Raw genomic sequence first — 15,748 nt, forward strand, 5'->3', positions numbered from 1 at the left:
ACCTTCCTGGGTTGTAAGGAACAGACCTTATAAGGCCTAGGGACTATATAGGCCACTATATATATCGATTCTAGGGAATGCTGATTGAGGGAACAATCAAACATTGTGGTCTTTTTTACCTTGTTAGTTAGCGTACCATAGAAGCGCTATCCCTAACAAATTGATAAGAATGAAAGAACGGTAACAGTTTAATAGTTTATGTTAGGCCAAGTAAGGTCTCTAAACGGCTTATAAGCTTAGCAGGTAGTGAGTACCTTCTTATATATAGTCACTTAGAGTCTATTTAATTAACTAATTAATACCATGTACTATTGCATTTATTCGGAGTAACATACTAAAATAAATTTTTAGTAGATAACCTATAGATTTATGGGCTTAGGTTTCGGGTCCAACATCCAAACCCAGTGAGACCTACCGAACTGTAAAAACTACTCAGTGAGCCTGAGCCTGAGCCTGAACGCCCTCATGAAAGCAGCGCAGCTAAGATAGGTAAGCCCCAGAAAAGAATACCACGTACACTTACCTATGTATCGCATATCTTCATACTACTTCTGCCCTTGTCTTCAGTTTCTGTCATATTTACTGCGAGTAACTCGCTACAGGGTGAGATCCTTGAAAGTGCGTCCATTCCTCTCAAACAAAACACCATATCATGCCCTGAGCACTGTCAGGAAGGAAAGGGATCAGAATACAATGGAAAGGGGCGTAACATATAAAAATTGAAACACTTCATAATGCTCCTCTTATTTTAATGCAATGGCAACTGTATCTGTTCGATTCGATCCGGTCCTTTCATTTAGATATCCATATACCTATACAGAGTGAAGCGGAATCAGCTCTCGCTGAAGATATATTTTATTCACACAGGACCGGCACAGCACCACTACACAGTATACCTTTCCAGTACATAAGAGTCTAGGTTTATTCTATATTACTTCACTTGCTATACAAATCCCAGCAAAACTCATATGAACTGCAGTACGGTCTTTGCTCACTGCAAGTAGTTTTCTACTTACATTCTATTCGTCCAAGCCCAGCAAAATAAGCACCCAACAGAGTTCATCTTGTGTAGAGAGAATGCAAAGTATAACTAATCTTACAGCAAGTTGTCTGGAGTTCTTACTGACATATTCAGGAAGAAAGAAAGGATCAGACCACGATTTGCTGACGTCAATCTGACTTCAAATTCTTCAAAATGCCATACACCAAATGCCTAAACCGACAAACCATCAATCGGAAAAGCGGTGCGGGGAGGAAAAGGGGATCGGAAGTGCCGTCCGCAGGACTTCCGATCGACAAACGAGCCAAACAAGCCAAACCTCAGCAGCATTGTTTGCATCAGAAATGTGCTTGATCGATTGGCCAACGAGCCACAGCCTTGGAAACTGCGGGCGGGCGATCAATGGCAGAGGAGCCAATTAGATCCACCCAGGACTTGTCGACCTCCTTTGCAGTGTTTGCTTCTACGCAATTAGTAAGGGATCCCCTGATATGATAGGCAAAAAAATGTCGAACTAAAGCGAAAGAATGACCAGGTTGACCATCGCAATGATTTTATTGTGTTTTGGTAGACTTTTCAGGTATTCTTCGATCTGTGTTTCTCAGTTCAACTTGTGCACTTTCAACTAAGAACAATCAATCATGCTCTTTTACGATACAGCTCTCCTACCTTATAGCCCGATTGAGTCCTTGTTAAATCCTTTATCCTCCATATGGCGCTGGCTATATCCTACAAGTTCACCGGAGAGTGTATGTGATGAAACGACCGGAATCGAATCAGCCACATCTCTCGCGATGCCCATCCCAGTAACACTGAAAGAGGAATGAAGTTCTGGTTTGAACAATGAATCTTCATGTGAAATCGATATGTGCATCTGTAAGTCATGCTACTGGTATTGTAGTTAATTTATTATCGGCTAATGTTACAGTTTGTATAGACTCTGACTTTTCTACAATGGAGTTCATGATGAATTTTGTTTTGTATAAACGTCAAAGGGATTTCTAAGCCCGAAGCAATCACTACCAGCCAATATCTGAAAGAACTAATTATGCTAAATCCGGAGATCTTGATTATACTTAAAACCTTGACGTCATTTGCGCTTGCAAATTTCTCTTGAAACTATCTAGCCATGGCTGTATATATATATATATCATAGGATATCTTACGACACAAGGAAAGCTATATACGGAATGATACGTACAATACCAAACAGTCGCTCTAACAAGACACCGAAAATGCAGGATTAGCAGAAATGATTCCAAGCTCTATATCGACGCCTTGGTCACGCTAGACAGCCTCTTCTCTAAACACTTAGTGGCATCTGCACACATCTGGGGAATGTCCACGTTGGCAATAACACCATTCCGGTAATTGATCGCGTCCTCGATCTTCTTAAAATCACATCCCACACCGTCGGCTCGCCACTCGTAGCTATCTCCGATAAACCTGCTGCTCTGAACAAGCCATTGGGACCGTTCCCGTCGGCTAATATCATACGCAGCAAGAACAACTTCTAGATCCTTGTGCGTTTGAACCCGCTCATCCGCTAGCAACGTAGCAAGAACGGCAGTGTCTTCGATGCAGAAGCCTGCTCCGGCACCGTGGTGGGGTGATGTAGCGTGTGCAGCATCGCCGGATATCGCGACTCGGCCTTTGTAAAACGTAGGAACTGGATTTTCTCCAAGATCAAAGATGGCCCACTAGATGTTATTAGTATATAAGCCACTGTCTTCAGGGTATAGTATAGTATAAACCTACCACGCTGAGCTCTGCGTCTGTCAACTTCAGCAGGTTAATAACGTTCGGCCCATATCCGGCAAAGTCACGGAGCGCCTCGTCTCGTGTACCTTGTCGCGTTAATCTGGGGTAATCGGCCCATTCATCCGGAGACGTATGGAACGCAACAATGTTGAGGGTTTTCCCTTGGTTTACAGGGAAGGTCAACATATGACCACCGGGGCCCATCTGTCACGTCATCAGTATAAAAGCGCGCATGGGAGAAAACATACTAAATGAGGATGTCTTACATGCATACACGAATTGGAAGCTAATTCTTCTCCAACCGCCTCGATCGCTTTTTCCATCGGGACCAGCCCGCGATACGCGTATTTGTGGGTATACGACGGCTTAGCGGAGGGGTGTTCTTCTCCCACAATTACCTGTCGCACCTGCGACTTGATACCGTCACAACCAATAACCAGATCAGCTTCATCTTGCGTTCCATCAGCAAACTTCAAAAGGAGTTTCCCATCAGTCTCCCGCTCCACAATGCTTTCGAGTCGTTTGTGAAATCGCGCGATGTCACCGGGGATAAGTTTAATTAATTCGTCAAGGAAGTGAGCACGGTGAACACCAGTTTGGCCTAGGCTGTTGGAGATAGTGAATGCAATATCCTGGCGGCTGGCGTTTTTCGCTGTTGTCGAGGTGCCCTTGTTGTATCCGTCTAGATAATCGAACCACACTTTTTGTTTCGAAGGCCACAGATTCTGCGTGCAGACCTTTTCGAATGCTTCGTAGATACCCGAATGGCAAACTTTCATTGCCTCAACGGCATTTGGGCCGAATGAGACGCCCGCGCCGACTTCACCGAAGGCTTCGGCCTGCTCGTAGATGGTGACTGAGATATTACGGTGGTACAGGGCGATGGCGAGGGTTAGGCCGGCAATGCCACCGCCGACGACGGCGACATGGAAGTTCTTTCGTTGCGTGGACATTGGGTAGAGAGCGTGTCTTGAAGTTTAATGATTTAAGGAGTACCTAGGGTGTATTTCAAGAACTCAAACACTCGAGGGGATGTTGAGCCAAGAGTTTGGAAAGACGCGAGGCCTCCCCTTTTCTATCATCCATCGTGCACACCGCATTCCATATGGAATAAGCATATCGGAACTTGACGACGACATCGGCTTTGGGGTAAGGTCCTTCGGATGGTGACGAGACCCGCCTAATCGACCCCCGTGGGGCATCGGCTTGGCAATGGGGGTGCGGATTATAGGGTATAAAACTGCCGAGCTACGTGCCGGCGAATCTTAGTTATTAGAGATAGTATTAGTAGTACGGGTATCTCGGAGTTAGTTGTAGGCTCAATATTGGGATTGTAAATTCGAGGGCCTCTTGTGGTATCTCACCGGAAGTTCCTTTGTGACAAGATGTGTATACTGATGTGGGAGACTGCCAACTCTTCGTTCTAGTTATGCAGTCGGTGTAAAGACTGGAGCTTCTGCCTCTTCCCTCTGTGTGTTTTCTTGCCCCTCCCCTCCTCGAAGGTAGATAGTGCACAGCCTTATGCTCCTCGCTGAACAGCACTGACTACTATGGTGACGTGGAGTGTGGAGACCTGGAATGGATCCCACCGGATTATGTAGCTTACGGAGTACAGTGAGAAACGGCTCCCGAGATACAGTATCAGGAACAAAGGCCCGTCTGAGTCTTGATAGAAGCTCAAGTGTAGCTTACGGTTATTTCTGCCAATGAGTGAATGCTATCCAGGTATCCACCGAAAACTATGGTGGAAGTTCAAAGACTAAGGATGTGTTTACGCAACAACGTTGAGCTTTAAGTGAAACTACCTTTTTAAGGCCACCAGGCGACATGGTGAAATTCATACCGTGATGTCCCTTTTAGTGAACTTGACGTAGATCATAGACTTTGGATCATTCATAGGGTAAATCACGAGTGGCCCCTAGCGTCGTTATACAATACAACGCAGCCTGACCACACATAAACCGGGGTTGGCCTTGATCCACGTCGAGTCTCCAGGTATGTGACTTGGTCGCATATTCAGGTGACTTTGTTCGGCGCAATTTCCAGCGACGAACAGAATAGAATGAGGTCATTTGCGCAATGCCCAGAAATGGGGGGAAGTCATTCGTAGGTAGATTAACTTTGCGGGGAAGCTGTTACTGAGAAATACCAGATATTGTTCGGAAGAGTACGACGGCGAAATCCACCACTACCTGAATCGTTCCCGAGTTTTCACGACTTATGCTGAGTATTGATGCCTAAATGGCAAGACTTGAATCCTGAATACACAGGTCGGCAAAATACTGGGAACCGCTGAAACCGGAAAACCCAGGAGGCAATCGGTGAACGTCCGGTCAAGTAAAGACATTATCCGACTCCAATTGATTCTCGGTGTGAATTGGTCCGTGTTGATGTATGGTGGGGTTTCCGAGTTTAATGTCATAGGGAACGAGTTACTCTATATGGAGTGGGAATTAATAATTATTCCTCTTACAGAACTAAATTTGGAGAAGAGTACCAGATGTATGTACTATGGGTATGTAGTGATATATGGCGTAGCTCCTGTGGGGTCTCGATCTAAGCAGTCTTGTTAGTCTGGATTCGATAACGGACCGTTGTACTATCTATAGATACAGGGCACATCTAAGACTCTGCATCCTGTACGCTGTACTTCAGGTCTTTTGCAGGGTGAGTACCAATGTTCGCGATTCTGCGATCTATTCTGATCAGATGCCCAAGAACCCCCTTGTGTGAAGCCTCTGTATCGATAGTACATCTTGGAACCGGCTAACAAGTGCCGAGCAAAAGAAAAAAAAAAAAACCACAATTTCAGTGGGGGAATTTTCAGTCAGGCCGCGTTTTACTTCTCTTTCCATTGGTTACCATGTATCACTCATGCCCCCATATCCGCCAATCATAATGCTTTTATTGCATGCAATGTGCTCGAAAGGGAAATTAACTGCAGTGGCCCATGACCCATTGCAAAAAACCCAAAAACGAATAAAAAAAGAAAGAAAGAGACGCAGGCAGCTTCACGCCCCATGCAGGTGTCCTCGCCCGGACTTTGGCTGCCGTGCAGGTTGCATGATGAGACATTACTATTATCAGTACTAATCGTCGTTCCTGGTGTGGGAAGTGTAATCAATCATTCTGCGAGATGTTCTTTTTGGATTGGGCAGAATGCAAGGAAGCAAAAAAGGATCATGTTTTGTAAAAAAGAAAAAAAAAGAAAAAAAAAGTCTGTTTTTCTCGATTTCGTTCTTTGTGTGTAATATCTAGAGTAGTAGTATCCAGCAAAGATGTCTGGATATTCAATGCTCAAGGTCGAAACTAGGCGGAATGGTTGCCTGCTAATTATGGACGTTGGATCCACCCGATAGGTACTTGTACGAATGTCAACCTCTCATTTGATGAGAAAAATTTTCAATCGGTCAGCCATGTGGGTATAGTATGAAACTTTACATTTTCCAGAACAATCACAATCCTTGTCCCTTAGGGCAATAGTTAAGGTACGACGTACGGAGTAGCTATAGACTAGTACACAGTGGTATGGATGTCCTCCAGCCTCCCGAGGACGTCGTCCGAAATAGAATACCTCAATTGGTACGGCTAGTGCATCCTTTCGGGGACGTCTGTACCGTTCATACTCCGTACTTGTTCCTATCCGGGGCAATGCGTAGTATGTACGGAGTATGTAAATCAAAAATCAGGCTACAATTTTGAAGGTCACCGCATGTCTCAGTGCACTAAGGAGGAAATGCTCTCAGGTAGGGGTCAACCTCCACGTCTACTGAAGATCCAAAACTCACGGACGGGAATATACCGCGTCTTCTTCGCTTAAATAAATTGGGCACCAACCCCTCTATTCCGTGTGGAAGAATAGTGTGCGTTCAGGAGGACACTAGCCGTTGAGGGTTATGGAGAACTTATTGATTGATTAGGACTTTGAAGGTGGATTTACACAGTACTCTCTCTCCCCGAGGTCCCTTGTGCTGTTTCTGTGCCACTTCGAACCCATGGAATATCCTATACGTTTCATCCTTCTAAGGCAAAAAAAAACTCTTCGCCACGTTCTCGAAGCATCAATGGAAGCCAAAGATAAAAATAAAAGACTTTTGCAAAATTTTTCCACTTGTTTTATTTTTATTTATTTTTATTTATTTGTCGTATTTTTTCTTTCATTTTTTTTTTTTCCTTCCCAAAGGCTCCTGTTTCAACACCGGCCCCACTCGGACGGGAATAAGGAACTGGAGTGGCGGCGCGGCTACTTTGGCTAAGCTGGAATGTCGCCACCGAGTTAAACCTGATCCGTGATAGTCGGACGGAGCACCAGAAAACTTGTGAAAGCTCGAGCTTTGAGCTCTGGGCCGGGTTGCATGGGAAGCTCAACATTCGGAGCTGGGGAGAGCTGGAGAGGTGTGGGAGGGGTCAGGAGGGGTAGGTTGCACATGGTCGCTTTTAGCGCTACTTTCGTATCATGGCCGATTCACTAGTAGTAAACTATCCTTAAAAACCCTGGTTTAACTAGTCATAAAGTATCATCCGATATACTCAAATTCATTCCATTAGATAAGTTTGGTCATCGTCTGAGAATTTTCATTACTCGAGATGTGATCATTTTCTCGAGGGATTGAAACTTGGCAAAAATCCCCCTTATGCTTACCTGCAGCTGTCGCAAACCTCCAGAGAGGGGAAGCGGTCCCACCGGCCTTTCCCGAAATGCTGGTCACTAATACTGTACGGAGTACTGTAAGTCTGTATGTATGTACGATACGGTAATGATGACCTCCGTTCAATTCCCACATGCCATATTTTCCAATGTTCCAGTAATGAGGTTTCGACTAGACCTAGAAGTGCAGAATTACCCTCAAGTTACGTTAGTGGGGGATGCAATGGCCTTGGGTGCGAAACACTCCGAAGTATAGAATATTGCCTCGTATAGTAGAGTTGAGCCCTTTACAAGGATGATCATCATTTGCCCGAATGGTTTGGAGCAATGAATTTCTCGGTGAGTTCAGATAGATGCACCCCTCCCAAGAAATTTTCTTACCGTACGGTCATGTCACCCGAGGTAAAATGGATTCATTTCTACACTAAAGTTTTGAGTAGCAAGTGGGAGTGTCATTGATTTTTTGATTGCCATGTACTACGCCGGACTACTATTAGTTACTTACGTCTACTAGTATATAGTGTCTTCTATGCATGTCAGGAATTACGGAAAAATGTATGAGATCATATTTATCAACTCTTCTCAATCAGGGAATGCAGGTTCGGGAGGCTATTTTACGATAAAACGAGAGCATACCAAAAATGAACCATGTTTCTGGCGGTTATGCCGGCGATCAAAATCTTTTTTTCTTCTTCTTTTTTTTTTTTCTTTTCCATTTTTTCCCTTTTCTGTTTTTAACTCGTAATACCGGGTTGACTCTATTGTTGAAGGTTCCAATGTACAGGAGGGCTCATGTTGTACCACGCGATAAGCCCCAAGGGATAATCATATCGGTCAAGGGATATGCTTATCGGCCAGGTGCTACGGTGGTAGCTATCGACTGCTCCTCTTACTCAGATGCGATATTATAAGCTTAGGTTTTTAACACCCACCGAATCATGTACGGAGTACATGATGTATCAATACAACTTACGATAGGTGTTCGCAATCGGACGACGAACCACATAGGAGGAACAACTAGGGTGGTGACTTTTTGTCACTTTCCCTGGTACGATGTGGTATTTACCATGTCACAAACCTTGATTGTGCAGTCTGGCATTATTCCCTTGAATGGGGCTTTTTATTACCCGGAGCCCTTTCTATATATGCTTCCCCTTATGTATCTGTATGCGACGGGCAAGTCTTTGATGAAAAAACCGCACCGCAATGTCGATTCACTATGAATGATCATTCCTTTGTTCGTTCTTGGTCCTTTCTCGGGGTTGAACCTTTCAGGCTTTCAACCTATTTGCCTCCTGCATAACCGGTTGTGAGGCCACGCGGTCGGCGGTTCCCGGGGCCTGAGGGCCCTCATCCCTTAAGGGTTTAGTGAGGTATCCATACCCAGTAATTAATCAAATTTACACGCAATACCACTGAGTGACCATTTAAAGCAAAGGAGCTAAGCTGCGGTATCTGCTGCTTTTTTTGCCCACCCACACAAGATACTCGAGACTTTTGTCTGTTTTGCGTCCTATATTTTTCTTGGAATTTCTCCTTTTCTTTTTCCTTCTTCTCTCTCGCTGCTCTTCTTTTTTTACCCTCTTCGCTTTCCTTGCTTGGTTTGTCCTTGCGTCTTCTTTTATTGTACTTCTTCATAGTCCTATTTTTTGTTTGTCATCCCCCATCTACGGGCTGTCACCTTGGGCTATAAATTACATTTCCGTCTTTACAACTCCGTACCGGCACTCACTAAGCTCCAGAGAGAGTATTGAGTTACCCACTAACAGTACGTTAGTGACTGCCACTAACTGACCTTAGCTTCCCTTTCCCCTCTCCCTTGACTGCTGCAGTGACCTTTAACTTAGTAGTAGTATTCGACGACTCCAGAGTAAGAGTCTACTACTACGTACCTACATCTCTTCGCAAGGCACTGGAGAATTGCACTATTACTCATTCCTCGATCCCCACAAGCCCTATAGATCTCTTTGTATCTTTTCCTTCTTTTCTCTCTCCTCAACTTCAATTCATCCTACCACTTTGACCACTTTCCTCCCCCGAGTCTCCATAACCCCTCTACCCCTCCATAGATTGCATGCGATTTTTTTTTTTTAAACCATCGCGGATCATTTTGATTTCCTTTGATGGAGCATGTGCTAGTCAGTTGGGCTCTGCTGGTTGAATTGAAACTTCTCATTTGATCGATTTATGGGATTATCTCCCTTTCATACATTAGCACCTGAGTTGTTCGCCTCCCCCCCGTCCACTCACCCCGCCGCCAAAGACGGATTCATGCAGACCATGCCGCCTCGAGCGTCTTTGACTAGTTCTTTTTCTGTCACCGACGCCAATAATGAGGTCGTCTGCCCCTTGAAGAATAATGACGGCTCCAATTGTCGGAAAAGATGCCTCGGTGTGAGTATTTCCCCCATCTTTTCTTTGTGTGTCGGCCGATCGATCGGAGCCCCACTTCGAGCAACACCCGCTATCGCAGCTGTACGACACTTTTATCGTGCGAAAAGACCAGCATTCCATGTTTATCTGAGCTTATTAGCCTATCCGCCCGTTTTGAAACTTTTATATATAAGTTCATATCTAACGTTGCTATGCGCCCCTACAGGAGAAACGCTATCGCTCCATGCAGGAGCATATCCGTCGGGCGCATCCGAATAATTACATTCCGAAGCTCCCGGCCACCGAAGAGAGCTTTATCTTAATGGTTACGACCCCTCCGGAACAACGAGCTCAGATATCTCCGCCAAATCAGGTGCAATCTCGCCGTCGCAATGGTTAGTGGCTCGGGGGTAATGACTTCAAAAAGTCAGGTTAGAAAAAGCTAACTCGCTTGGATGTAGCCGATCGAGATATATATGTCGCTGACGCCAGCTCACCCGCAACCCCACGGGGCATCGATGAAGCTCACCCTGCTGCTGCAACTGCTGCTGTCGCATTAGCCCAATTGCATCATAATCGATTAGCCTCAGACTGGGATACAGATATGGTATGTAGGCCGAATTGTTTTATTCCTTAATATTTTCTTTTTCTCTCATCATCTTTCCTTCCCCGAGAGATAAGCTAAGAATATGTTAAGGAAACTCACTCTGATAACGACATCGGACGAGATCGCATGCGTTCTTCTATCGAGTTGCCCTCCCTGCGCGACCATTTCAAACAGGAATCATTACCGCCCTTTTCCCCCCGTCCACGAGAGCTTCTGCCATCGATTCTCAATCACTCGCCTCCTGGTCGCTCATCAACCCTTCCCCCCATCCAGAGAAGGGACAAGCTGCCCCGTCCTCGCAAGTCCTCCATATCAGCGGCACGAAAACCTAAACATGAGCGGGTCAAGTCAAAGGAATATGGCCGGCGCCCTAGCCTGGGCGATCGCAAAGCACTATCTGCTGAACCGCAGACGGCAGCATGGGCCCAAGGCAAGCGCTGGGAGGATCTGATTGAGGCGGCTACGTCGGCTACGGAGGCCGATGATGACCGACAGTCAGAGGTGAGTTCGCTATCAGATACCGAGGAACGACGGGTTCACCCGTTGTCTCTTCGCGAACAGCTTTTAACTGTTCCGTCCCAGGTCGGTCGGTCACCGACCCTTGCACCTCTGATTTCGAACATCACCTCTGCTCCTTCTGCCCCGGGGAATCGTTCATCACTCCCTCCTGCTTTCCAGTCGGCGGGCGCATTGCCCCCACCCAATTCGCATCGCCCATTTCCACCGCATTCTTTTGGTGCTTCCTCCTTGCATAAGTCCTTGACTCCCCCGCCGTATGAAACAGCCCGCAACCGTGACAATGACTTGGAGCCTTTCCCGTCTATTGAGTCTTCTTTGGATTCGGCATCGACTGCATCAGGGAAGAATTTTGCATTCTCGGGTCATCTTGGACCGTTGGCAAGACCCGATTCCAGCCCTGGGTTGAGCCTCTTCCCTCGCCAGCATCATCGCTTCTCCAACCCAACTCCAGCATCGTTTCGGCAAAAGGAGGTCCAGGTCTATTGCGCTAGCTGTCATCGGCCCTGGGCGCTCAGCGAATGTTATGCCTGCACAGAATGCATTTGCGGGGTATGCCGTGAGTGTGTAGGAATGTACATCAGCAGTCCCACTGCATCCTTTAGGAATGTGACGTCAAGTCCAGGTAGCGCCATGTCGCACGGTCCGACGAGCTATCCTCCCCGGGGTTGTCCGCGGTGTCGTACCATGGGAAGCAAGTGGAAGGCGTTCCAACTTGAATTTAAGTGAGCCATCGGGCCGAGGTTTTCAACGGGTTGAAATTTACGCTGCAGAATCATGTTTTACGGATGTTACGATTAATGTTGAGGGTCACGGTTACTCAAAAGGATTACGCTTCAATGATGACATCTACGCTGGCGACAATGCACGCGTCCACGAGCCCCCGTCTATCTGAGAACGAACTTTTCAAGGGCTGGACTAACCGTACATGCCACGCACGATAGGATGATTGAAAAGCTGGGCTTTTTTTCTTTTTTTAGTTTCGTTTTTGTTTGAATTTGCAATTTGGTGTGGTTGTGTTTATAACATCGCTGGGCGGTCTATATACACTTACGGTGGCATTTTGGTGTTCTGTTACACTCTGTATTTGAATGAGTCGCAAGATCTGCATTTGGAATGATATTCAAAGACATACATCAAGACATATGAGGCTGACAGGCGGGTTTTCTATCCTGAAGTACGAATGGTTAAGATATTATGTATACAATACACGTATCCAACTACAGGCCTCTACTCGTACCACACGATGCTACTCAAGCCACCCCAAGTTCCCTCGGCAGGCGCCTCGCCAACCAGCAGAGAGGCGACTTCATTGAGCAACTTTCCAGTTTGCGGGTCCCTCTTGATGATGGCTACCGTGGACGAATCTTGATTACCCACCGCGACCAGATCCCCCTTCTTGTTGATCACGAAGCTGCGCGGGGTCTTGCCACTGGATGAAAACAGGTCGTCGTCGGTTACCGTCTTCTGGCCGGGTTTCAACGTTACCAGGGAGTCATTTCCATCAAATTTACCATCCTTGCGGACCGAGATATGTAGAGTCGGTCCCGCTGCCCGGATTTCCCCTAATGTCGTTTGATTCGAGGGAAAGTTTGAGCCGGGGTAAGGGCGGAAGCACGCCGACAAGGGCTTGAACACGGGGCATCCGTTCTTCACATATGACACATCGAAAGAACACACATCGCCGCGGAGTTCTTCCACGGTATACAACGTCGTCTTTTCTCCGTGGCGCCTCGTGAGCCGCTCCCTATGCGGGCTTCTGGCCAGCCGTGCGTGGTGACCTTCACTCGAGGTCACAAACACTCCATGACGCGGCCCGCTTCCCTTATCATAGTGGATAGTCGAATTGGATCCGCACTTGTTCAGTTTACCCGACTCCTGGTCAATCGCAAACACGTGCATCACATCGGATCCCAAATCTGGTGACAGGAGGAACGATCCAGTGGGGTCGAGAAGCACCTGATGCGGTTGCGACTTGGGCTGTTTTTCGGTGACGTTCGTGGGCTGGGGCAACCTCACCACGTCGAAGGGTGCCGGTTTTCCTTTGTCCGCGAAGGGGATGTTGAAGAGTGAGATGGAGGAGTTGCCACTATGTTCCGTGGTCAGTATTGAATGCAGCATCACAGGATGGAACATACTAATGCGCTATCGCGAGGAACTGATTGTCCTTTCCGTACATGACACTATCGACACCGCCAGGAGGTGTCTCTACCGTCACGGACTTGACGAACCTCCCGTCCTTCTCGACCTGCAAGGCGGTCAATGCACCGGGCGTGCCTTCACCAACACACCAGAGGAGCCCGCGGGCAGAGTCGACAGTCAGTGCACTCGTTGAGCCGGCACCACCGCATGTAGTCTCGTTGTAGCTCTTCGTGAGCGAGAATTTATCGCCTTCCCTCTCCAAGTTGAGAGCGTAGACGTTGCCATCGTAGTGGGTTGCAAAGAGTCTTGCAGCGGTTGAAAGAGAGGGCAGCGCCAGGGAGAGCGCTAAGGCAGACTGCAAGAACATGTTCGAAATGAACGTTAATCGACCAGTCCAGACCGGTCTCAGCTGGGTAGAAGCGAAGATGTAAGAGAGTGTGTTCCGTCGCTTTTGCGACTTTTTAAAATTTCGAAGGGTATGGGGAAAACATTGACTGATCTGCACGGGCGCGAAGCGAAATAAATACTACTTGCTCAGCCTTGCAGAAGTGCAGGAAGCCTCAGCCCTCTCACGGTTAGTTCAACCTGTCTCTTTGATTTGTCCAGCGTTGCACCAGGAACAAGTGGAGGTGGAGCGACTGGCGCTTTGTCTGGCATGGATCTGCATTGTCCGGTGGTGGACTTGAAACACCTCTAGGGTCTTGGGTCGTATACAAGGAGCGACTGGTTATTGCCTTCAATGCCTTTAATCTTATTCTTTTACGCTTTGACAGTTATTGTTCGAGTATTGATGGAGGGAATTGAAAGGGTTATAAATGAAAGATTTACGTACCTACAATTTCTAGGATCCACTTTTTAGCCGCCGAAAGGGTCTCATCAGTTCGATGCCTGAGGTATAAATGTACAACATCTCCCCATCCCACTTCAATCCTCATCCATCCATAGCCCTAAGGCAGGATATTTCCAGTAGAAGAATCAATGACTCCGCCCCCACCATTCTAAAATAAGGATATGAGCAGTCTAACTCGGTACACTCGGCTAACGCCATAGTCAACGAATATGGCTTGGGCTTATCTTAGTCAGCACAAAAGGGACCCCAGCCTTGCAAAGTGATTGATTGATAACTCAGATTAAGGCCAGCCATCCACCGGCTAGGTTGGGCATCCTCCTGTTTCAAGCCATGGTGGGAGTTCCCCACAGCACCGGCTGTGAAAGCTGTCGGAAGCGCAAGAAGAAAGTAAGGGCCACTGATAGGACACTGGAGAAAAAGAAAAGCGGCGATTAACCTTCCGCTAGTGCGACAACAGGGCACCAGCATGCACGGCCTGTGTCGCCTCTGGGCGCATTTGCCCAGGGTATCAAAAAGAGTATAAATTTATCAATGAAAACACATCTCTCCTGGCTCATTATCGCAAGAAGAAGTACCTCTTAGAAGAAATTGGTGCTGACCCGGACGAAACTGTGGCTTTATCGAGATCCGCGAGGAACCACACTTACCGCACCGTTTGCTCTTACGAATGGATTTGCTGGCCCTTGGTTTCTGACCGGGAACATGATGGTGCGAATTTAGTTTATATCCTGCAGGATCCTACGAGTCAGATGGTTTTCCCCTTGAGATCACATGGGGGCTTTTATCAGTATATTCCAAGTCGATTGGGACGAAATGTTGCTCTGGACTCTGCCGTTGCTTGTCTTTGTACTGTGTATGCGAATCTCCTGGCTGCTGATGGGACTATTTCGAAAGATGCTTGGCGCAAATATGCCCAGAGTATTGGGGCGCTACGCTTGTGCCTGGATGATCTCGAGCGTTGCTTCCAGTCAGAGACTATCTGTGCTTCGATTGTATTGCAGATGTGCGAGGTATGATCTTGCATCCTTTCTCTGAGCTAGACTAATATGTAACAGCTCTTGACAAATGCCGATAATGGTCGTTGGAACCAGTTGACGCATGGGACTAAGGCTCTCATTCAGAACTGTGACATACGTCGGTTTCAGCAGCCGTTTGAGCGCGCGATGTTAGAATCGCAACGGGCGTTTTTCGTATGTCTATCGATGTATCACTGGAGCTTACAAGCTGACAAGTGGTAGATTGTTCAGGATATGAACTTGCGACAGCCGTGCTTTCTCGCACAGCCTCTTTGGCGGGAGTTCTTGCGGGACACGGAAGAGACTGCATTGACACCTACAAGTCAGGCGTGTGTTCTACGATCGAAGCTTTGCGACTGGCTGGTGGATATTCCTCTGCTTCTTGAGAAAGCTTCGGATATCCTGCACAGTGGAGACTACGGGGTGAAGTTGGAGAGACTTGTGCAACGAGTCATGGTTATACATGGCCAAATAGAAGGATGGTACCTCGCCGAAGTGGTGCCGGATGTTCCGTATGTTCAACAACACGGGGACAATAGTGCACCACTCTGTCCGTCTGCTGAGTACTCTCAGCCCCTCATGGGTGTACTGGATTGTGTGGTAAACTCTACGCTCATTGCCCTAGAAGATGCCATCTCTACCACCGTGTCTCTGTTATCCGAGTCGGATGGTTCCCATAAACCCATCGACTACTCTACCACAATTTGGAAACGACAGCAGACTATCAGCAATGCTCTTGAATATGTCCGGGGATACTCCCCGGTGGCTGCCAAGCCCCTAGAATTCGGCTTACAGCAGCTGCGAACACTCAGAGCAGATCAAAAAGGCTTCTATT

At 47.1% G+C, this 15,748-nt stretch overlaps 4 protein-coding genes across 4 annotated transcripts; 2 read left to right on the plus strand and 2 right to left on the minus strand.

Moving 5' to 3' along the window:
• Window positions 1–1,937: 1,937 nt before the first annotated feature.
• On the minus strand, window positions 1,938–3,714 carry BDV27DRAFT_171521 (uncharacterized protein; the record flags this gene model as incomplete). The annotated part of the gene is made up of 3 exons (XM_032075616.1): window positions 1,938–2,700; window positions 2,759–2,965; window positions 3,028–3,714. The coding sequence occupies 3 exons, from the start codon at window positions 3,712–3,714 to the stop codon at window positions 2,266–2,268; spliced, it is 1,329 nt and encodes a 442-aa protein (XP_031928659.1). The 3' UTR covers window positions 1,938–2,265.
• A 6,092-nt stretch (window positions 3,715–9,806) lies between these two features.
• On the plus strand, window positions 9,807–11,885 carry rfeD (putative transcription factor RfeD). The gene is made up of 3 exons (XM_032064298.1): window positions 9,807–10,177; window positions 10,244–10,389; window positions 10,480–11,885. Exons 1-3 carry the CDS (start codon window positions 10,027–10,029, stop codon window positions 11,632–11,634), a joined length of 1,452 nt encoding a protein of 483 aa, XP_031928660.1. The 5' UTR covers window positions 9,807–10,026; the 3' UTR covers window positions 11,635–11,885.
• On the minus strand, window positions 11,885–13,830 carry BDV27DRAFT_102226 (Lactonase, 7-bladed beta-propeller-domain-containing protein). Its single transcript, XM_032064299.1, has 2 exons — window positions 13,044–13,830; window positions 11,885–12,994 (listed from the first exon to the last, which is right to left on the minus strand). The coding sequence occupies exons 1-2, from the start codon at window positions 13,412–13,414 to the stop codon at window positions 12,136–12,138; spliced, it is 1,230 nt and encodes a 409-aa protein (XP_031928661.1). The 5' UTR covers window positions 13,415–13,830; the 3' UTR covers window positions 11,885–12,135.
• A 397-nt stretch (window positions 13,831–14,227) lies between these two features.
• BDV27DRAFT_144338 (Zn(II)2Cys6 transcription factor domain-containing protein) lies at window positions 14,228–15,299 on the plus strand (the record flags this gene model as incomplete). Its single annotated transcript, XM_032070248.1, has 3 exons — window positions 14,228–14,284; window positions 14,344–14,878; window positions 15,136–15,299. The coding sequence occupies 3 exons, from the start codon at window positions 14,228–14,230 to the stop codon at window positions 15,297–15,299; spliced, it is 756 nt and encodes a 251-aa protein (XP_031928662.1).
• Window positions 15,300–15,748: the final 449 nt, after the last annotated feature.

This window comes from Aspergillus caelatus, assembly GCF_009193585.1.
Source record: "Aspergillus caelatus strain CBS 763.97 unplaced genomic scaffold BDV27scaffold_66, whole genome shotgun sequence".
Lineage (NCBI taxonomy): Eukaryota > Fungi > Ascomycota > Eurotiomycetes > Eurotiales > Aspergillaceae > Aspergillus > Aspergillus caelatus.

Excerpts from the sequence above, each read along its gene's own strand:
- BDV27DRAFT_102226 (XM_032064299.1), bottom strand. The coding sequence starts at position 13,414 with ATGTTCTTGCAGTCTGCCTTAGCGCTCTCCCTGGCGCTGCCCTCTCTT. Across the intron at positions 12,995-13,043 it reads TTCCTCGCGATAGCGCATTA|TGGCAACTCCTCCATCTCAC; the intron begins GTATGTTCCATC and ends CACGGAACATAG.
- rfeD (XM_032064298.1), top strand. The coding sequence starts at position 10,027 with ATGCAGGAGCATATCCGTCGGGCGCATCCGAATAATTACATTCCGAAG. Across the intron at positions 10,178-10,243 it reads GCAATCTCGCCGTCGCAATG|CCGATCGAGATATATATGTC; the intron begins GTTAGTGGCTCG and ends GCTTGGATGTAG. Across the intron at positions 10,390-10,479 it reads CAGACTGGGATACAGATATG|GAAACTCACTCTGATAACGA; the intron begins GTATGTAGGCCG and ends GAATATGTTAAG.